Source organism: Aptenodytes patagonicus, chromosome 9, assembly GCF_965638725.1.
Source record: "Aptenodytes patagonicus chromosome 9, bAptPat1.pri.cur, whole genome shotgun sequence".
Classification (NCBI taxonomy): domain Eukaryota; kingdom Metazoa; phylum Chordata; class Aves; order Sphenisciformes; family Spheniscidae; genus Aptenodytes; species Aptenodytes patagonicus.
In genome coordinates, this window is record NC_134957.1 from 11,126,408 (window position 1) to 11,148,772 (window position 22,365).

At 51.6% G+C, this 22,365-nt stretch overlaps 1 protein-coding gene across 2 annotated transcripts in view; it reads left to right on the forward strand.

Moving 5' to 3' along the window:
• Window positions 1-22,365, forward strand: part of OPHN1 (oligophrenin 1) — a 71,591-nt gene that overhangs the window by 8,792 nt on the left and 40,434 nt on the right. The window contains exons 2-4 of one of the 2 annotated variants that reach the window (XM_076347112.1): window positions 12,653-12,748; window positions 18,914-18,975; window positions 21,395-21,466. In XM_076347112.1, the coding sequence (XP_076203227.1) occupies window positions 12,653-12,748; window positions 18,914-18,975; window positions 21,395-21,466 (230 nt within the window). Of the gene's footprint in view, window positions 1-12,652; window positions 12,749-17,304; window positions 17,392-18,913; window positions 18,976-21,394; window positions 21,467-22,365 lie in introns of those variants that run through there. The other variant, XM_076347113.1, reaches the window with a different exon arrangement.

Sequence of the window (22,365 nt, forward strand, 5' to 3'; positions counted from 1 at the left end):
GACTAACTTGCTCGCCCTGCACATCGGCGCCGTTGTGTTTGCTTTGCCATGTGGCTGACACACCGGGCTCGGCGGCAGAGTGGCATGGCTGCACGGTGGTGGCTCCTGCGCGAGCTGCATAGTGCCAGACTCCGGCCTCGCTCCCCTCCCTGGCCCTGCCGGCCCTCGGAGCCAGGTCTGCCCCCCCAGCTGGGTTGGTGGGGACCCCAGCCTCCTCCCCGGGAACTGCTGGCTTCTGCTGATTACAGCCGCTCCGTCCATGTCCTTGTCGCCCGCAGGAGGAGTGCCCAGGGCTTGGTTTGCTGATAGGAAGCCCAGGGCAGGAATATCGGCTGGGGTCGCTTCCTGCCCCTCCCCAGGCCCTGCTGTGGCAGCACCACGTGCCAGCCCTCTCGCTGCCAGCGTAGGGGCTGGTGAATGGGCTGTGGACCAGCCCTGGTCCAGCTTAAAACAAATCAATGTGCAATATTTTGTGATGGCTTTTTCCAGCCCCATCAGTGCCCCGATACGCTCCCCAAGAACTCGCCTGCCTATGTCGGCACAAAGGGCCAGGGCAAGAGGTGAAGTTGTTTTCATGTGTTTAAGTGTATTTTTTCTTCTGCCACGCATGAGACATGCAGAGAGCTTTTCATCCATCCTCTGTTGCCTTTCCTGGCTCCTTCCCTGGGAGGATGTGGGTGTTATCCATGTTTTGTAATGTGTCTGACAGCCCACGGGCTCACAGCAGCGCTGCTGCTGACCAAAGAGTTTCCTCTTGAGTCACCATGCGAAGACTCAGCTTTTCTGGCTTTTTTCTTGAGAAATTTTTGGAATATTTTATTTATTAATTCTGTTGGTAGCACACTGGTAACTACAGATGTGGTGTCCGCGTTCGTCCACAAGCTTTTCATGGGTGGCTTCTGCCCTGCTGTGTGCCAGCCTGCCTTCGTGGAGCGGCAACGGCAGCCCCAGTCGTTCCGCAGCCGGAAACCTCCCCGTGGCACGGTGCTGGCCATGTTGCACCTCAGCCCTGTGCCGTGTTGTACCTGCCTAGAGAACATGGCTCTAGCACCGATCTCTGGCTGCCCGGCTGTGGATCTGGTCTGCAAGGAGGAGCTGAAGTGCCAAGACGGCCCGTTCCCCAAGGGGGAAAGGGGCAAGAGCATGCTGTGATGCCAGGCTGCAGCGCCCCGTGCTGCCGAAGCGGTACCTTCGCTGCCAGGAGCGCTGCCCCTCAGCACTGGCTTTCAGAAGTACAGTTTCTGTGCAGTTTGATGAACTGTGAGGCTTATGGAAAAAAAGGACAAACTTCTTTCCTGTGAACAAGCGGTGCTATTTTACAGATGTTGAAACGCCAAAATGAAAGCTCCTTTGAAACTGCTGGTGAAATTCTGCAGGCAGCAGTTATTTTTCTTACTAAGCATTAAACAAATGTTTCAAACTGTGTAAACCTTCTATATGAGTTTCTGATAAGTATGAAGAAAAAAGCTTTTGGAAACTTCTCATTTTTGTTTTGGTGATGGTGGGCTTTTCCACATTGGCTTTTGTTTGGCCTTGCAGACTCCTCACCGCTGTCGGCTGAGCTTCTCCTTTGGGAGCGGCGATCCCCTAGGTCGTGCTGGCTTTTCCTTTCTGGGGCACGTTCAAACACTGCCTTTGTGGCTGGTGTCCCTTTTTGTCACCAAATTCTCCATGCAGGTGAATTTGCAGTCACGAGTTGTTCAAATGACGATAAGAGCAGCTGAATAGCCTGAGATAAAGTTTATAAATATAAGTAAAACCCAGAATTCACGTTGCTCTCTGCAGTCTGTTCTCTCTCCTTTTTTTTTATCCTGTTCCTCCAGCCAAGACTGATTATGAAATGCTGACGCTAGATATTTTTAAAACAAGGGTAATTTTATTAATCTTACTAAACCTCGTAGCTGTGAAAATGGAGATCGAGGGACATGACCTGTCCTGTGCCATCAAATGATGAACTGGGGACCTGCAGGGTGTTGGGGGACCCTCTGTGGCAGAGGCACAGAGCCAGACCCCCAAGTCCTCGTGGGATGTGGGGCTTGCAGAGGTGCACAGAGGTGGGGTAGCTCTCAGCGAAGCCCACCTAACAGTGCTCCGCAGGGCGGTGGGTCCAGGCTGTCCCGGTGCTGGTCGGGTTGAAGGTGCCCAAGGGCTCCCAGGTGGTGCTGGCTGGCGTGGGACGGGCCGTGTCCATGCTGGCAGCGGCTCCTGGCCCTGGAGCAGGAGGGATGCGCATTCCTCCCCACGCTGAACCACTTCGGATCGCTCGTAAGCTGCTCGCGAGTCTTCCCCTTGCGCTGCGTGTGACTCATCTAGCCTCCTGCCTGGCCTTCTCTGTGCCCTTATCGAAGGAAACTCTGAAATCATCGTGTGCCGGGGGAGTGAGCTGCTGGCTCCGCTCGCCCGTTGAAGCCGCCTGCAAAAGCGCTTGGTTTTCACTTGCCTTGCCCTTGCCTGGGAAGGGTGGCTGCTGGAAAGCTGAAATGAGATGCATCTGATGGCTCTGCAGATCATAAGATATCTCTGTGGGGATTGCTAATGCTCTGCCCCGGATAAGAGTCTGTTGTTTTCGTGTTTGTTTTCCCTGTGTTCGTACTGCTTGTACAGCAGGGAGCCGCGGCTCTTGGAGCACACCCTCTCTTGCCGCTTACGCCAAAGCAGCCGTGCCAAAAGCTTGCTCGGCTGCTCTTGGCGCCGGGGAGCTCTAGGCAGCCTGAAGCGCTGCAAGGATTTGTGCAGCTCTGCCCTGTCCTTACTGACCAGCCGCTTTGCACGAGGTTCTCCTGATGCCCCCGGGAGGTGGGCTGCTCAGCCCCTCCTCGACAGCTCGCCTCTCCCAAGGGAGGAGAAAATTCATTTCCTTTCCATGCCTCAGCTTATTTTTTTTTTTTTTTTTTTTTTTTTTTTTCCCAATAGTCTGTCCTTTACTCAACATCCCTAAGCCCTGTTCCCAGGGTTGGGGGGCTGTTAGAAAAGGCGACTGGCCTCCATGGGACGGTGATATAAATAGGTACGTAAATAGGTGCAGCAGACAGAGCCACCTGCTATAGCCTCACCCTACTTCCATCTGGCCACCTGCTTGAATTACAGCCCCAGTCCACGCAGTGATGCCCAGCTACCGCAGCCGCGGCTCACCTGGCAGCGCCGTCCCTGCACCTGTCGGCAGCCTTGGCATGCTCTGCTGCAGCGGGCAGGCGTCCGGCAGCCTCTGCATTTGAAGTTTGCAAGGAAAGCAGCTGTGTGCTGCCGCCCTTGGAGCCCTCCCGTAATGGGTTTGGGAGCTGCTGACCGCCCCAGCACAGGAATGCCGGCAACACCTTCCTCTGCGGCACTGATGCCTGCAGAGCCGGGCAGCGATCCCCTCGTGCTACAGCTCTCAGTTGGCTCTCCTTCGTTTGCTCGAGTTTAGTACGCTCCAGGGCGGTGCTGAGCAATTCACTGTTGTAGTGATGGTTGGATTCGGACACCAGGTGGCCTGAAATTCATGCAGGTGTAGCGGGCAGCCAGCCCCCGCGGTTGGGTTTTGGTCTATGGTGGGCCAAAGGGCTGCGGCGGCGTTTATTCCTCGGTGAATCTTCTCTGCATCTGTGACCCTTTGAGCATTTGCTCAAAAAATAGTTATTCCTGTCAGAGCTCGTCTGAGTGATTAAACTGAGTCTTATATTGGAAACATGCAGTGTGGCGCTCATTTGTATCAGCGAGGCGCAGAGCTCGACCGCGGTCTGCGTCACCCCTGTCCTAGAGCTGTGCCGAGCACGGTGCTCGCAGGCGTCGCGTCCTGGCACCCTTGGGTGCTGTGGTCAGGTGGTCTTCATGAAACGTGTTTTCCTCTGCATCACCTTAACCCAACTGGAATACAAAAAATAGTAATTTCCTAAATTACTCCTCCAGGCTTTGCCAGGAGCTGAATTGTGAACGAAGGAATTCCTGTTGTGAGAGTTTGGGGTGAAATAACGTGTGAGACGGGCTGACTGCAGCCGCGCTGCTGGCAGAGGGGTGATTGCCAGCCCCTTTGGTCTTCTGGGGCGGTGGGAGCTCTTCTTGAAGGCAACTTGTCTGTTAACCTGGGGTTCAAATTAATGGAGAAAACCTGGTCATTTCCCCTCTGACATACTGGATGGGTGTCATGACATATATGATTGAGATAAATTATAGTTGCAGTATTTCTTAATGCGCATTTCAACACTTTTGCTGATTTCTAAGGTTGCTGATCTTTTTTTAACTTCCACTTCAGTTAGCCACGTGTTTTGGGCTGCCTGCCTCGTGTCTTTTCCCAGTTTCGCTGAAGGAACTCCTCCAGCTTTGCAGAGCTGCGAGATCGGTTTGAAAGGCCAGAAAAATGCCAGAGGTGAAAAATTGTCCTTTGAGGAGTTCAAGCATTCAAAGTGTAGTTTTACCTCTCGCTCATCATGAGGAGCATTAAGTGGAGTGCTGATGCCAGTGGTAGTTTTGTCGTGCTGCTGTTCGTGGGAGAGTGCGCGGGTATCCATGTGTGTGCTGTCCCTGCCTGGCCGGGCCGGGGAGGAGGCTGCGATGAAGGGTCCTGCGCTTCGTGGGAACTTATGATCATGGCTGTCCTGGTATTTCAGAAGCAAAAGTCATAAAAAATGAACCTATACACTGTGCTTTATAAAAACGTTAAAAGTACAGCCTCAAGTGCCGCTCTCTGGGAAACCACTGCAAGCCAGTGGGTGTCACTGGGAGAATGGTCTGCTCCTTGACTTTGCTTTAAAATGTGGCTTTGCTGCGTGCTTGTCTTCCTGATCAACAGTATCTATCACAATGAAGGTCTAGGGAAGAAAAGTTATGCTGGATAATTAGTGTTCACTTAATCAGAGGTAGGGGAAGAGTGCAGCACACGGGCAACGTTCTCCCCAGAAGCTGTAACCCATGTCACTCACTTCCAGTTTTCTCTAAAACAGACCAATATACCCCAAAACTTTGTTGTCCTTCCAACCTTGCTTGCTTCTTTTTGTTTTGTTTCTTGAGCTGATACATTGCCTAACTTCTGAGCTGTTGATGAGGAAACCTGCAGTCTCCTTCTGCTTGTGGCAGCCAGAAAAGCCTCTCTGTGCATTTAACTTCCTTGATCTTTGATCCAGCGTAATAAGGCTTGCCAGCTTTTCTGAAGTGTGACAGGTACGGTATAGCAGGTTTCCATCAGTCAATAAGGGAGATAAGACAAGCATAAGGAATATATGATAAATGTGAAGAACTGCTGTGTTGGTCTTTTTTTTTTTTTTTTAATTAAACAGTAAATAAAGAAAATAAGCCTGTTGAGCAAGGTTGTGCACTTACCACAAGGTTGCCTGGGCAAGGAGGAGAATTTATGAGAATGAAAAATTAGGTTTAGGACAGGAAACAGAAACTAGGCAGGGGAAAAGTGGGAGGGTGATGTGTAAGTTTAGGTAGTGGTACAGAGGGCAGATAACCAGCTTGCAAAGCAAAAGGCCACTGGGTAGGGGGAGTTACCAAAAAATGTATTTGTACTTGAACCACAGCCCTGCTCTTCCCCCTGGAGCCTGTGCTAGATCAACTGCGATAGTGAAATGGCAGTTTATAAAAGACTCGGTCAATAAAGGACTGATTAGAAAAGACAAATATATAACAGAAGTATTAGACATTCAGTAAATTCCTTTGCAACAGATCTGTAAAGCACAGCTAAATATAGCAAGTTATTTTTAGACGTTCATGCTAGCTATTTACTGCTGGCAAGTGGAAAACCCGTGTCAGTGTGTGAAAAATGGCCTTTGTAAAAAGTGTCAGTATTTCTGAATCCCCACAGCATCCAGAAAGCCTTCAGGGGCACGCGCGAACAACTTGCCGTGGGTTAATGCAGAGCACTGGACGCTGTACTGGGCCATTTTTTAGTTACCTAATGGTAAGCTTCTCTCGTTTATGGAGTAACAAGGAGTGCTGTTTTCCTCGCAAGATGCTTATGTAGATTTGGGACTACCTAGAAGACTGACCGGAAGATTATTTTTTTCCCCTCATTGGAAAAAATCAACATGTTTTTGTGTTCAAGCAGCTGTAGAGTATTTAGGAGTGTTCTGTGAGTCAGGACTCATTACTCACGTTGCTAATGGCACATCTGTGCTCAGTTGGGGTAACTTCATTGATTCAGAGTTGAGGTATTTTGGTGGGACAATGTTTGGGGACTTCATGCAATTAGTACACGCTGTGTAAATACAACAGCTCGGAGCAGAATCCAGCCCCTTGGCCAAACACTTTGTGTGTTGGCTCGTAAAACTTTGCTGCAAGTACAGAGAATCCCCTGGAAGCGGTGGGTTGGGCACCACGTCCAGAACCTCATCTCTGGGGTGGCAGCGTGGATGAACTCCGTCTCCTTCATGATGCAACTCCCTGGGAAATTCTTCAGTGGGAGTCGGTAATAATGGGCACATTCTTTTCCCTTCAGGGATCACAGCCCTCTCTTTTGCATGCTGGAGGAAAAACGGTATTTCTCATGTTCTGCATGTCCTGTTGCTCAGCTCTCCACAAGGAAGTAGAAAACATTCCATAGTGACCAAGTGTTGGGAAGAAATTTAGGTGCATCCTCAGCTGCTGTGCATCAGGGTCTTGCAACATTCCCCTGAAAAACTGGATTTCCAGAGTTCAGTTCCTAACCCTAAAATTTGTCCTTGGCTTAAAATGCTCTTATTTAAGTACAGAATGAACTTTTATTGTCTTTGTTTGCTTATTTGAAAGAAAAAAAAAAGCGTGTGGCTGGTTTTGATATTTCTGTTTTCAAGTTGGAGAAAAGGAAAGCAAAATGTAAAAATGGAGCTCCTCCTTACATTTGATCCGTTTATTTGCATTGCCATAGCTCAAAATCGTTTTGGGTTTTCCTTACGGATTGTTGAAGCTGTCGGTAAGTTGCTCCGTGCAGAACACCTCCGCGCAGCGGTCTGTCGGACACAGAAGCTTGGGAGCGGCTTGTTCCCCCATGGTAGACTCTGCTGGCTGCTCTTCCACTAACTGCCTGTGCATCAGCGCAGGCGGGGAGGCCAGTTAAAGTTGCTTCTTGCCTTCCAATGTGGGTAGAGTCCTCCTGTCCCCAGGAAGGGGACAAGACGGGGACGCTGTAGCCCCATCTCAGTTCAGCTGTCCATGCCTCACTGTATCTACCCTCGGTTGGAGTCAAGTTAAATTAAGGACTGCATTTGCTCTAGAAATGTCACTGGCCGATGATTGCTATGGTGATGAGGTGCGGGGGGGGGGATTTGTTGGTTTTGGGGTTTTTTTCCCTCCTTAATTTGCAGTGTGATATTCAGGGAGCAGTGCGGGACTGAGGATTAGCCAAAGACCTGCTGAACCCACTGCCCATTCAGCCCCTGAGATCCTGGAGGAGTGGCGATTCTCACCCGGCTGTTTCCTAGGGAGAAGTAGAGGTAGTCCTGGCTTTACCAACTGCTGCACAGCTAACGAATGTGAAATAATTGGGTCAGCGAGGGGATATTTAGGTATGAATAACCTGTGTGAGGGTACTGGTGGTCTGGTCCTGGCAGATGTGAAGTGTATGCTCTGCGACTGCTCTTTTACACAGTAGGAGGTTTTTTGTTGTTTTTTAAAATGTTTATTTCTAAAAATCTTGCTACTTTCTCCATGTCTCTGTTACACCCGATGTCATGTTGTGTCCCTGTGGTGTTGGATGAGGCAGTCCAAGCACGGCCCTCCTTTCCTGGTGCACAGGCATCCTGGTGGTCCCTGTAGCTGTTGCCAGCGGGTTGTCACTGGCACTTCTGTTTCCATGTACTCAGGGACGTGGTTTCCTCTCTTGGCAAGAGAGGACCATTGCAATCACACAGACAGAAACTTAGATAAGTGCGACCCTTCTCTGCAGAGCGCAAAGCTAATTAAAGATGTGCATCTGTGACATCTCGAGCATTGCGGACCCTCGAGTAGGACCTCCGTGCCCTGTTCTGCAGCTGCAGCTGCTCGTCCCCATGGCAGCGTGAGGTGGTGCACGGGGCTGCATCCCCCCGCGGGGTCTGTCCTGCGGCGATGGTTTCCTTCTATTTTAAATTCTAAGCACTGGGGGGGAAAAGCATAACCACAACCTGTTTTAGGGCTCCTGGTTGTAATCCGTGCTTTTTCAGAGGCCCACGGCTTTTGCAAAGATAGCACATTTTTTTTGTTTGTAGTCTTCGGTTACCTATGGTTGCTGTGAAAGGTTGAAATGAGAATCCCCACTAGGTCTTTGCTGAGCAGGCTGTAGGGCACGTCCTTCAATAGCTGCAATCTCTGGAGGTGTGTTTATGTGTACATAAACACAACCAGAAAGTTCCTTGTGTACCTCCTAAGACTAGCGCGGCTGTAGCTGGTACTCCTTCCCTCCCTCCTGCCAGGCGCAGCTTGGCCGGGGTTATTCTGTGCAGAGAGATGGGACTTTATTTTTACTAGAAGAGTAAATTATTGTGACCACAAATTGTGAAAGCTGGCATCGCTTACTGAACGCTGTAAGGAAGAAGAGTCCTGGAGGATTCCTGACCGAATTCATTTTGGTGCATTTCCACGGAAACGGGCTGAGCTGTACCAAGAGCAGGCAGGGTCCTTCGGGGCTGTCAGGCGGTGGTGAGGCTTTGCATGCTGTTTGCAGTGATATCCCTGGCTTGGAAGCACAGCGTTATTCCTTCAGCAATGGTCTGGCTCTCTGCACGTGTTCCTGGTGCTGCACGAGCAGGGCAGACCCTGCAGCCGCCTCTCTCCAGCCCACACCCTCTCCCTGCTGCCAGGCTTTGGGTGTGCAAAGCAGGGGGCATTTGACAGCTGCGTGTTTGTATCAGGGGGGAAAATACTTCCGAGTGTCTGTTAAAATGAGGGAGAACATGGGCTTCTCTCTCCCAGCATGGAGATGTAGCCCCGTTTTTCCACGCAGCTGATCTCTCCCTGCCCAGCTCCAGCTACTGACCGCAGTGGCCCCTTCCTGCTGTCGAGCCGCTTTCCTGTGGCCGTGGTTCATCCCTTTCTCCCCGGCCCCCCCGCCTTGCCTCGGCCCCTGGTGTCATCATGCCACCGTTCGGGTGCCACCGAGGGAAGGGGCGACTTCCCGCCAAGCGTCTCTGGGTGGGGATGCTCTGCATCGGGCCCTGGTGCTGTCCTGGCTGCTGGACCCCACAGGGACACAGCCCCCTGGGCGTGAGCACCTTCTGTTCCCTCGGTGGCAGTGGTGCCAGCAGGCACTGCTGCAGCGGGGTCAGCTGCCAGTCATCCCTGTGTTAATTACCCAGTAAACACCCCATCGCTATAACAACACCCATAATACATAGCACCATAGCAGTACCCGATGCCGTCCGTCCTGCGTGTATATATAGGGTTTGTCAGAAGCTGGTGTTCAGCCAAGGCTCTGTACGTGTACGAGGACGAGTCATGTTGGTCCATAGAAGTCTGGTTTCCATTAAATGTTCCTCAGGAGCCATGCCAGGCGTTCACAGCACTAGCTCTCCCTCTGGCTTGTCCACTCCTTTCCCAACCCTAAATCTTCCACAGTTGTTGTTCTATGGTGGGGTCTGTGCACGGTGCCAGGCGGCTGCCCCGGCCACCCCAGGGATGTCCTTGGGGGCTGTCACCTCAGCGTGGGACAGCGGGGATGGCTGTCCGCCTTCAGCCACCATTAGCTCCGGGCAGTGGGGAGGCACATTGGGGTGAATGCACACCCGACTTTGCTGAAGGTGAGGATGAGGATGGCTCCCCAAAATGAAAAAAATTCCTTGTCCCAAGTGAAACCAAACGGTGCTGCACTAATTAAGGGGCAATCGGGGTTTTTTTCACTGTTAAGCTAATGTGAGATGTGGTTTATAGCACGTGTACCTGGACTTCCTTCAGCTAGAAAACTGGCAAATAAACTTTCAGGCCAGACAACGTTTTGAAAGGAAAATGTAACTGAAATCAGCTATACTGTTTCTTTTTTTCTGGTTAAAATATATTGTGTTTGGCTTTTTCATACCCTTCTCTGCTATTGCCCTATCCCCTGTTTCTATAAAAACCAAAAAGGCAGGCAGCTCGCCAAGGACCGTTTCTCCGATGCTGGGGCTAAACGCTGTGCTGACACATGCGATGGAAAAACGGTGCATGCAAATCCTCCGTCCCCACAGGTGCTGTGAGTGGGATTTGGATGTGCAGCCGTGCTCCTGGCTCACGGGGACGCACGCAGCCGGAGCTGGCCGGTGCCTCATCGCCCGCACCCCGGCCAGCGCATGTGGAGGGGGTCAGGCGGATGCCGGCCGCGGGTGCGGGAGGGTGGGATGCGATGAGCCTCCTTGGGTGCCACTGGCTTTCGGAGGGGCTGCTCAGGGACCCGGCGCTGGGTGGGGATGGGTGTTCAAATGGAGCGATTGAAGTTCACCCGCTAATAAGTGTAGTCGAGGAGCGAGGAGGGGCTGGGCGGGGGCCATCAGCAGCGTCCAGGGAAGACGACGAGGGTTTGCAGGGGGACGAACAAAGATTCCCCTGAGCAACAACTGAATGAGAGCCTCCAGCCCCGGCCTGAAGCGAATGCTGCGGGGACTGAGAGAGAATTATTTGCTGAGGTTTTCCATCAAATCAATGACATCATTCTGTGCTGGAGTTCACCCATTTACACGCTCTCAGCCCCCCGGCAGCTGTGCTTAAATAGTGACATTCAGGCCTGAATCTGCCCATTCAGGAGCAAAGGTTTGACCCGTCAGAGGAAACTGCTGAACGAAGCTTTTGAGGGGAAAGCGGGGACTTGTGTGCGCTTCAAGGCCACATTCCTCCCTGCGCCGGGGACCTGGCTGTCCCTGCGAGCCGCAGTCACTCGGGGGCCTTGGGGAGGGCCGGGGGCCCCGGGGTGCTCCCAGCCTAGGGACAGGGGAAGCAGAGTAGTCTGGGGACCTGCCAGGATCCCACGCGGGCCATTTGATTCCTTTTCCCAACATCCAATTTAGTGTTGTCCGATTTTTCTCTCCCCTTTGTAGCAGTGTTTCAGAAAACCCTATGTTTGCCACTGTGGTGATAAGTTCCTTTGTCACTGAGTCTGCAATGGAAAAGAACAAACAAAAATACACCCAGATCACCATTTTCCTAAGGCTGGAAATGCAGGGAGTAGCCTATACTGTACAGACACAATTCCTCACTAATTCACACCTCATTTTTGGCGGTTATTTCCCCCCAGATTTTAGCAACTGATGCCAAAAGTGATTGTGCTTGTCTTATTTTTTTAAACAAACAGACAAATTAAAAAAACCACCCATGTACACAGCGTTGCTCTGCTACAGCAGTCTTTCCCCCGGTTTGGCAAAGCAGGGTTTGTGTGTGCTGGTTGCACGTTAACGTCTGTGCCGTCACGTCTTCCACACTTGCAGCTTCCTGAATTTCAGAAAGCACCATCTCCTGTGCACCCCCACCCCCCCAGAGGAATCCAGCCTGGGACTGTGCCTATAGCTGGAGTCCAAAATTAGGGAAAATAGCAACATAAATCAAAGTATAAAATTATTCCTTTGTTTTTGTTTTATTGTCTACATCCTATTCCCTGAGGTCAGGGAAGTTCAGCCTCCTCCTGTTTGTATCTTGGGTATTTGCGGTTGGAGAAAGACTAACCTCCCCAAAAAAGCATGTAACTTTGTGCAGGAAGATGTGGATGATGCAAGGCTGTCAAATCCATCACGTGTCCCGCTTGTGCTCTGCTGGCGGGAGAAGGATCTGTGGTGAAGTGTTACCTGTGGCTGTCACCGCTGTCGTGAGGCGGGTGATTTTGGTGCTGGGGTCCGCTGCGCTGTCGCTGCCCCGTCCCTGCTGCAGCTCCTCTGCCAATGTCAGCAGACGCCTTCACAACAGCGGAGCCACTGACGACGCTGCGAAGCAGCCGCACAGGATGCAAAGACACAAAGGATCCTTTTGGCTAGAAACTTCTCTGGAAAGTCCAAAAATAATTTGGGCTGAGCTACCAACCACCATCAGGAAGTGTCTTTGCTTCAAGACTGAACGTTTCTTCAGCAGCAGGCCAGGAGCAGGTCCCAGGGCCATCTGCAGACACTCCGACAAGCACAGCTTGAGCCCTCCAGCTCACTGCACTCAGCTGCAGCACTGTCATACTTCTCTTAGGGCCTGTTTGTGTCTGTGACCCCCTAAAGAAGGGCAGTTATTTTGAGTCCTATCTTTTTCCCCACGTTTGTTTTCTGACTCTACAGATTTTTCTCCCATATAATGAAAAAATTACTCTGAACAGTGAGAAGCCTGTCTGACAGCCTCCGTGCTCCGAGGCGCTGTGCTGATGCACGCATGGCACTGGGGATATCTACTTCTCTGAAAACGTTCCTGTGCCGGTGGTGAATGCTGCATTTGAAGCTGCATGTTTTCCTGCAGGGGAAATGTGTCTGTGTCCCTTCCTGTACGTAGCAGGACATGAGGCTATCGATCAGCTGTTTGTACGATTCGGTGCATCCATTAGTATTGCAGAAGCATTTTCAACAACAGTGAGAAAGAAGAAGAAAACAAGACAAAACAAATGCTCTCTGCAGCCTCTAATGGTTACTAACATTGGAACGTTTTCTGAAGTGCTTAAATTCATAATGCCTATGGATTTTTCTAACCACCTCACTATAGTTTTGTTCCATTCAGGCTAAATTTCTAAGACTTGCCGCTTCTGTACAACAATTGCAAAAATACACAGCCTTATTGCTCTGTCCTTTTCCAGGTTACTCATCGGCAGTACAGAAATTCTCCCAGACTTTGCAGTCCTTTCAGTTCGACTTTATTGGTGACACACTAACGGATGATGAGATTAATATTGGTAAGTTTTCTTCTTTTTGATGCAAACTTTCAGTAACTGAGAAAGTCTCTCCTTCTCTAGGAATTTGCCTGCTCTGATGGTTTTTAAACAGCATCAGGAGCCGGGTTCCTCAGATGCCAGTCAGATATTCCATAGCGTATTTTACAAAGTTGAACTTTCACGGGTAGAGTTTCACATTCCTAATTCAGTGGATAATTTGCGGAGGTTTTCCACGGCTCCAGCCCTGCTCCGTGCTGCCAGGCGCTGGGGAGGATGGTGGCACAGCGCTGGCCTCCCAGCAAGTCTCGCTTCCCAGTGCCGCAGGTAGATTGGGAACAGCGTGGCCCGGAGCGTTGGTGTATCTCCCGATCCAGGCGGGTGCTGCTCCTAAAGCTGCCTTTGCTCGGCAGAGAACACGTTACAAAAACAAAGCTGTCCTGCGCTGCCCTGAAAAAGGGACCAGGCTGCAAACTGCCAGGAAAAATGAATTGCTGGATGTGTCATTGTACGGCAAATAATCGCCAGTCTCTGCCTTCACGGAAGGGAAGCCTGTGGCACATATGTTGTACTACTCCCCGCACATCTGTTTCAGGATTAGCAGTCCTGAAGCCATGTTACGTCCCTGCCAGCCTGGTGCAACTGTGCGGGTTACACAGCTGCCAGCTGCACCCAGGGAGCGAAAATAAATGGCCTAAATGCCCTAAACCCAGCACTTTCAAAATTAATCCTGCTCTTGGCTTAGCTGGTGCTGTTGAATGGCCGGTGCGGGGCCCTGGGTGCTGCGGTGGTGGCAGTGGGTGGGGGGAATGGCAGGAGATCCTCCAGCCCCCAAGCGTCTGACCCTGGCCCATGGGACAAAACCCTGGGGGTGCCTGCCTGGGCTGAGGGGATGGGGCTGCCCATGGCGGGGGGCACAGGGCATTAGCCAGGCTGCTCCTGGGGGCTGAACATAGGAAAAAAGAACAACAACGAAAAAAAAAGCACTTTTGTCAGGCTGTTGTTGGGGAGCAGCTGCAAATGTGACATTGCTGATGTCAGGTCTCTCAGCCATCGCTGAAAGGGGAAGGAAGTAAAGCCTGTTCTTTTGGTTGTGTTATTTAAAGCAATTTAAAGCAGACTGCAGCTTGCCCTTCAAAATCTGATTTCCTTTATGGAAAGTCTGTAGGTGAAACTCATTGGAAATGAGTCAGCCTCCAAATCCTAATGGCAATAGAGGTGCTGAATTTCCAGACACATCTGAATAAGGCAGGGGAAAACATTGCCTTATAAATGCCCCTCCTGGGAGCAGAGGGATCTGAAGCAAACAGCCTGCCAAGGAAAGGAGTGTCTCTCCTCTCGGCTGGAAGGGACAAAGCTCCAATGTCCCTGTGCTGCCTCTCCACTGGCCCCCGTGCGCTGGTCGCAGGAGGGGAGCGGAGCCCGCCAGCGGTGAGCCGGTGCGGCGGGGCCGTGGCGCTTGGCAGGCAAAGAAGACTGCTGGAAATGGCAGAGGTTGAATGGGGGGATCACGGGCGGAGAAGAACAAGAAAAGATCACAGCAAATGTAAAACACTGTGGCGAAACGAGTGCATTTCCCTACTTCTGTTTTTGTTGGGGCATATTTGATTTGCTTTTTCAAGAAGAGGTCCCTGGTTTCCCTGTATGAAAAAGCCTGTGCTGTGTTCCTCCTCCTGCACCAAACCCTGCAGTGCCTGCTGGGGCTGAGCCACTTTGCAAGGCTCCCTTATTCCTGAAACAGCAGCAGGGCGCTGACATCTCCATAGCAGCTTCCACCTCCTGCAAGGGTGCCAGAGATCTGCGTGGGAGCGTAGGAGCTCATTTGATGTGCAGGATATGGGAATGAAGCAAAACATTCACAAGCACTTCTTATCGTACTTCAGGGAATGCGTTTGATCTGTAAATACAGCTCACGGCGCACTTCTTTCTTTTTATGTAGGCAGAGAGCAGGCTGACACCCCTGCACGTCAGGTGGTGGCTTTGAACACTGCAAGTGTGAGTCAGGGCACAGACGCTGGGTTGATGACCTGGTTACCTGGGACACGGGGAAGGCGGAGGTACTCAATGACTTTTTTGCCTCAGTCTTCACTGGCAAGTACTCAAGCCACACCGCCCAAGCCGCAGAAGGCAAAGGCAGGGACTGGGAGAATGAAGAGCCGCCCACTGTAAGAGAAGATCAGGTTCAAGACCATCTGAGGCACCTGAAGGTGCACAAGTCCATGGGACCTGATGAGATCCATCCGCAGGTCCTGAGCATACTGGCAGATGAAGTTGCTAAGCCACTATCCATCATATTTGAGAAATCGTGGCAGTCTGGTGAAGTTCCCACTGACTGGACAAAGGGGAAACATAACCCCCATTTTTAAAAAGGGAAAAAAGGAAGACCCGGGGAACTACAGGCCAGTCAGTCTCACGTCTGTGCCTGGGAAGATCATGGAACAGATCCTCCTGGAAGCTCTGCTAAGGCACATGGAGGACAGGGAGGTGATCGAGACAGCCGGCATGGCTTCACCAAGGGCGAGTCCTGCCTGACCAACCTAGTGGCCTTCTATGATGGAGTGACTACATCAGTGGACAAGGGAAGGGCTACAGATGTCGTCTGTCTGGACCTCTGTAAGGCCTTTGACACGGTCCCTCACAACATCCTTCTCTCTAAACTGGAGAGATATGGATTTGATGGGTGGACTACCCAGTGGATGAGGCATCGGTTGGATGGTCGCATCCAGAGGGCAGTGGTCAATGGCTCAATGTCCAGATGGAGATTGGTGACGAGCGGCATCCCACAGGGGTCCGTATTGGGACCGGCACTGTTTAATATCTTCATCAACAACATAGACAGTGGGATCGAGTGCACCCTCAGCAAGTTTGCAGATGACACCAAGCTGAGTGGTGTGGTCGACATGCCAGAGGGATGGGATGCCATCCAGAGGGACCTGGACAAGCTGGAGAAGTGGGCCCGTGTGAACCCCATGAGGTTTAACAAGGCCAAGTGCAAGGTCCTGCCCCTGAGTCGGGGCAACCCCCGGTATCAATCCAGGCTGGGGGATGAAGGGATTGAGAGCAGCCCTGCCGAGAAGGACTTGGGGGTACTGGTGGATGAAAAGCTGGACATGAGCCAGCAATGTGCGCTCACAGCCCAGAAGGCCAATCGTATCCTGGGCTGCATCCAAAGCAGCGTGGCCAGCAGGTCGAGGGAGGGGATTCTGCCCCTCTACTCTGCTCTGGTGAGACCCCACCTGATGCACTGCGTCCAGCTCTGGAGCCCTCAGCATAAGAAAGACATGGACCTGTTGGAGTGGGTCCAGAAGAGGGCCACGAAAATGATCAGGGGGATGGAACACCTCTCCTGTGAAGAAAGGCTGAGAGAGTTGGGGTTGTTCAGCCTAGAGAAGAGAAGGCTCCAGGGAGACCTTCTTGCAGCCTATCAGTACTTAAAGGGGGTTTATAAAAAAGATGGCGACAAACTTTTTAGCAGGGCCTGTTGCAACAGGACAAGGGGGAATGGCTTTAAACTAAAGGGGGGTAGATTTAGACTAGATATAAGGAAGAAATTTTTGACGCTGAGGGTGGTGAAGCACTGGCACAGTTGCCCAGAGAGGTGGTGGATGCCCCATCCCTGGAAACATTCCAGGTCAGGCTGGACGGGGCTCTGAGCAACCTGCTCTAGTTGAAGATGTCCCTGCTCATTGCAGAGGGGTTGGACTCAAATGACCTTTAGAGGTCCCTTCCAACCCAAACTATTCTGTGATTCTATGCTGTCTGTCGTGAGCAGCGCTTTCCCCCAGGGATGTTAATAGTTACAGACGCATCCGCATTACACAGCGGCTGCGGTCCCTCCACCAGTCACCCACATGGGACCCAAATCAGCAGCTCCTTCAGAGGTGAATGGAGCAATGAAATCAGGTGGCGTGTTCCTCCCTCCCAGGCACGGGAACCTGAAGCCCTCTGTTCTTAAGCAGCTGATATTCCTGGCATGCTTCTGGCAGAGGCCAGCTGAGTCACTCCCAGGCAGTTCCCAGGTGTGGCTTGGCAGGCAGCGGTTGCCGGCAGCCTCCCTGCTCTGCTCTGCAAGGGTTTGCAAGCGTTGACCCAGGCCAGTAGTGCAGGTCCACCCCAGTGCTCCTGGACACCGCTGGTCTGGCAGCAGGGTGTAGCCTGAGCCACGTGTTTGTGGTGCAAGGACAAATTCAGTGAGTTGCTCTGTGACTGCAGCCAGGAAATGTGTGCCTGGACTCTTCCTGTAGAGCAAGAAAAAAGAAAAACATCTAGTGAAAATTTTAGGCACTGACATTTTCCCTTTAAGTTCAGGGCTGGATTCTCTTTCGCCCCGTGATAATTCCTTTCCTGGCTCGGGCTCCTGGTGTCTGTGCACACTTCAGGTTTTACATTGTCCTGAGTAACCACAGTGAAAGTCAGCATGTGGGCCCTGTGGTCGAGCGTAATAAACTATTAGGAGATTGCATGTGCCAGGCTCTGAAGCCCTCGCTCTGGAAGAGAACTCAGAAGTTACTGACTCATCAAGAAGGTTATGTTTTGATGATGCCAGCTGAGGGGACTGTGTCACGAGGCTGTGGTTTTTCCCTTTTGTGTCTGTCTCAGCAACTGCAAAGTGAATCCTCTAACACTGGAAGCTCATGCATTACGGCTGGTTTTTAGCAGAAGGACAGGTACGTCTCCTAAGGTACCGCCTGTGGATGTGGGGATGAGCTATTGCTGTACATGCCTTGCTATATGCCTGACTTATTCCCTCGTGTGTTACCCCTGCCAAGCCAGGCGTGCCGGAGCTGTGGATGCCGCCCTGCTCAAAAGCTCTGGTGTCAGCCAGGCGCTTCTGAGGTTCTTTGGTTCATTCTCAGGTGGTCTTTAAATCGCTCAGCAGTGGTCAAGTGCCTCTGCGTGCTTTGCAGTGAGTGCAGGGTCTGAACTGCAAGCTCAGGAACTACTGTAGGATTTGCAAAGCCGTTCTGTGCTTTACACACGGCAGCGCAAGGGTGAGCACGAGGCCCGCAGGACCTGTCCCCAGCGCTGCTCCGAGCAGGGCAGCTGTGAGCCAAGCAGGGTGCTGCTCCCACAGCTGGCAGGTGATGAGTGGCACCGTGGGAGCCTTTCCGAGCTAACTCCCAGGTAGTTCCCAGGTACACTGCGGCAATCAGATTATTCCCTGCAGGCGTTCAGCATGCAGCCACGCTACATGCATAGGCAGATGTTTGCCCAGCCTTGTCTTACAGCCTCCCAGAGAACCAAGACTTGCAGTGCTCCTCGTTTCAGTGCTGTTAGTGCTTTTCTGGTGAGAGAGGTTTTCTCCCCTGCTACAAATTCAGCCCCTTCCCATGTTCTCCTTCGGTGGGCAGAGAGAAGGGCTGAGCATTCCCTCTTGGTGATAACCCTGTTGGTGTGGGGAGAGTCAACTGCTTCTACCTAGTCTCTTTTTTCCCCAGGCTAAATAAAACTTGTTGTTTCACTTTCTTAAAGGAAAGGTTTCATATTATTTTTGTTGTAGTTGGACTCCAAGAAAAGTGCTGATCAATGAGATCTTTTGGTTTAATTTTTAACATTTTGGGGAGTGGTGTCAATGTCTGTGACCGTTTCTACACCCTCTGCCTTTCCTTTGTAGGTACACGGACTTTGTGCTTCTTGTCACTGAACGTAATCTTTGTCATTCCGGGCTGTTTTCATTTTACAGACTTGTCTTGGTTCTAGAAAGCACCTGCATCTCTTCCCAGCTCGGGCAGAGGTGCTGGGCCCGTTATGGTGCTGCTGGCGGCTGTCCAGGCAGGACAGGCAGCCCCCCGCTGTGGCAGAACCCGTCCCACCACGGCCCCTGGTGCTGGCAGCTGCCCCTTCCCCTCATTTGCCCCTTCCCTGCCGCCTGCCTTACTGGCTTTGCAGTACAGTTCCTGATGAAAGCTAATTAACGTTGTCTGCCCTTTCCAGGATGTTATCTCCCACATTGCTCCGGGCAGGAGGCCCTCCTCTCCAGTGCGTTAATAAATACCCTTCGTGGCCAGCCTTTACTGATGGCCTTGCCTAACTCGGTTTCTGCCAAAAGGGGCCACCTCTTCTCCGGTTTTTGGCAAGCCTTTAGATGGCGATGCTGGGGGTGCAGCCAGATTCAGGTACCCCGGCGTGTGTCCCATGCTCCGGTGCCACATCCCAGCTCTGCTGACCAGCCTCTTCTTTTCTTTACAGCCGAATCCTTTAAGGAGTTCGCAGAGCTGCTCCACGAGGTAGAGCTGGAGAGGTCCATGATGGTAAGATGATCTGAACTATGCTCTGGTAATTACTGCCTCGTCGCAATGTTTAAATGCTAAATCATGGCCGAACTGCATCACGCACCTTGGTGTGAAGCTTCCCATCGGAGGGAAGCGTTGTGCTTTGTACCACATCTGGTCCACAGTGCCATCGCCGTGGGCCCTGAGCAGCAAAGGGGAGGTGCTGGGCGGGGAGAGGGAGAGGTTGTCCCACACAGTGTCCGAAACCTCTCCTGCCTGCCAGGTAGTCATGGAGCCCCAGGACCATGCCACCTGCAGTAGGTTTGCTCTGCAGAGCCAGGTGTGTCTGAGCTGGTAACAAGCTGGTTTTGTGGTGAAACAAAGTGTTAAAGAATAAGAAGCAAGATGTATTTTTAGCTTCGTTTTTGCCGGGTGTGAGCACGCGGGTCCCCCTGTGCCACTGCCCTTGCCGGCACAGCTCCCGCAGGGCGATGTGCTGCCTTCGGTCTTCCGCTGCGTTGTGCCCTCTGCGTCTCCACAACTCCTCCAGAGTGAGCATTGGCTTCCCGTTTCACTCCTAACTCCAGGAAAAACACGAAGGTTGGGCTCAGTAGAGAGCTTTTACAGCATGCCAGGAATGTGCGTCTTGGCTCTGCTTTCCTCTGCCTCGTGCAGCAGTGAGAGCTCATGCCAGGCCGCTGGCTGGAACAGCGCCGCAGGGGTGGCTGTGCCGGCAGGACGCCACCGTCCGCTCTGCGGGTCCGCAGGCAGGCAGGGAACGGGAGGAAACTAGTAAGCGGCTGGAGGAAAGCAGTAAGATATTTCTTTATTAATTACATCCCAGATGCAATGGCTCCTTTAGCAGTGGGTAAGTGGGTGGAAGGGATCATTTCAGGGATCATGGATGCTTTTAGGGATGCTGTCCAACTTTTCTAAATCTTTTTTTTTGCCCTCCACTTGTAGGACCAGTCCTTGACAGTAGCTCACTCAGAAGGTTTCACACTCTCACCACGTTGATCAGCTTTAAATTACCTGAAAGGGCTGTGGCAGTATAGTGTCGTATCCCCTTCTCTTCCCTTCTCCCTTCTCTGGAGCTCGGGAGACAGCCTGTCGCAGTAGAAGTGGGGATGGGAAGAGATGGCAGGTAGTGTCCCAGTGCCAGAGTGGAGCTGGAGCCAGTGATACAAACTGGGGTGAGTTTGCCTGTGGATTCATGGAGAGGGAGTGCAGAGCATGTCCCAGGAAAGTGTCTTTCAGACATCTGACGGGACTGGAAGAGACACAGGCAGGCTTTCCTTTTTCCCTAGCTGTTATTGTTATTCTCTCGCTGTGACAGATAACCTGCTGTCATTCCTCTTCTGGCTAGATCTCAGGAGAAGGAAAGTCATTTATCTGAGAGCTGTGTTATTAGAGCCATCAAGCCCAGTGCTGTCTGTGGTGAGAAATGCCAGACCATGAGAAAGCCACGGCAGGGAGCCGGCCCCAGCTCTGCCTTCTGCTCGCGTGAGCTTGGGGCATGCCTTCTCTGAGAAGCAGGTCCTGCCCATCGTAGCCTTGCTGAGCTCTTACAGGTTGTTTAGCATTGGAAAACAGCTCGTTTCAGGACTGCAGCAGCCGCTTTCTGGCAGTGCACTCACCAGCATGAGCATCTGCTGTGTTCACTGGGAGATGCTAGCAACTCGACATGTCCCTGCCTCTGGGATCTTACCCATCACGGCTTTGCATTAAAGACAAGGGTGGATGCTGTTGTGGAAAGCAGGGCTAGTGCAGTGGTGTGCCTGGGTGGCAGGAGGGAGTGCGGCCGGGTTGTCCGCAGCAGAGGAGCCGGCAGCAGTGGCAGAGGGGAAGCAGCTGCAGCAGCAGGTCTTCTCTGCTCCCTTCCCTCCCATTAGAGCAGGCAGGGCAGCTCGCTGCAGGCAGGGACCCAGCTGAGCTGACAAGTAAGTAGCAGTCTCCAGTGTGCTTTGAGAATATATTTGGTTCTGGTTTGTGCTTCTCGGAGAGATAAACAAACAGCCTTGCCTCCTGGGGCTGCTCCGAGTGAGGGCTCACCCAGCAGCCAGCATACTTTGAACATCAGTTCTCTCAGCCCTTCCCATGTCTGATAGGGACAGCGGTTCTGTTAAAACGGGATGGGTGGCAGGTGCTGTCACTGACGGGATTGTCCTGCCTGAGCGCAGCCGGTGGCACAGGGCTGGTGGCAGGTTGGGGGGAACCCGTCTGTCATTTACAGAATGTCCCCGAAGCCTCGTGTGCCATGATTGGGGTTTTCTGTGTATTGCAGATGGGGAAGTGTGGATACGGATGGGTTAAGTGACTTCACCTGCGGACAGAGAACAAGTTTGCAAGTCAGAGACATTAAAATCTAAGAGTTCTTGGCTTCTAGCCCTGTTCAGTCTCTATTTAGGAGAAAATTAATGTGTCCTATAATTAAACTGTTTCTTTCTTTGCGCTGTAGGTACAGAACGCTAGTGATTTGCTGATCAAACCTTTGGAAAACTTTAGGAAGGAGCAAATAGGGTTCACAAAGGTAAGGCTTGATTGTTTGTTTGTTTTAAATTTAAAAAGATTTGTTTTCTATTACTATGAATTCAATTTTTTCTCCTGGTTTTTTTTTTTGTTGTTGTTTTTAAAAAGTAGACAATTGTACTACGTTTGGCTTCATGCTTTCAGAAACTTCCTCGTTTAATGTTGGCTTTCAGCTGCTGGCGAGAGAGAGTCCATGCTGTGACTTTTAGTCTGATTTTTCAATCATAAGAGGCTCCAAAACCTTTTTCTGAATTCTTTGGGTTCTCTTCTGGCCTAATTCCAGCACTGTCTCCGTCCTGAGCAAGGAGAGCTTGTTTCGACCGGTGATCAGGAGATACTCCTTGTTTCTTTCTCTCTTCTCCCTTTTGTTCATTCAGTGCTATTGAGAATAAAATACTTTCTTCGGATAAGCATGTGTTAGAGCGGGAGGGAGAGAGAGCAGCATAGTCCAGCAGTCAGAACTTGATTATAGTCATAGGGCTTTTGTTACGAAATATTTAAATAAAGCATCTAATGAGTCTTTCAGATGGACCAAACTTTTTAAGAAACAAACTATAAAAAGCAAATCCTGCACATGTTGAGCAGAAAAGATTATTTTTCCCTTGCCTGCTATCAAGAAGTCCAGGTTCCACGTTACTCGGCGGCAGCTTGAAATGGGGCTGGCTCTGAACCAGCTCAGAAATGGAGATGTTTTGGAGAACACTTGGGGCTTGGATTCAACCCAGCCCATCTGGAGTCTTTGACGTTTAATAAATACAGGATTTGAGAAACGATACTTGATCACCATCCTGCCCTTCAGAATCCCCCTGTACAACTGTGTTTGTAGAACGCCTCTCTGAGGAGCCGCAGTAGCGTGAGCATGGCGAAGGCGGTGGCCGCAGCCGTCAGTCTCGTGCTGGC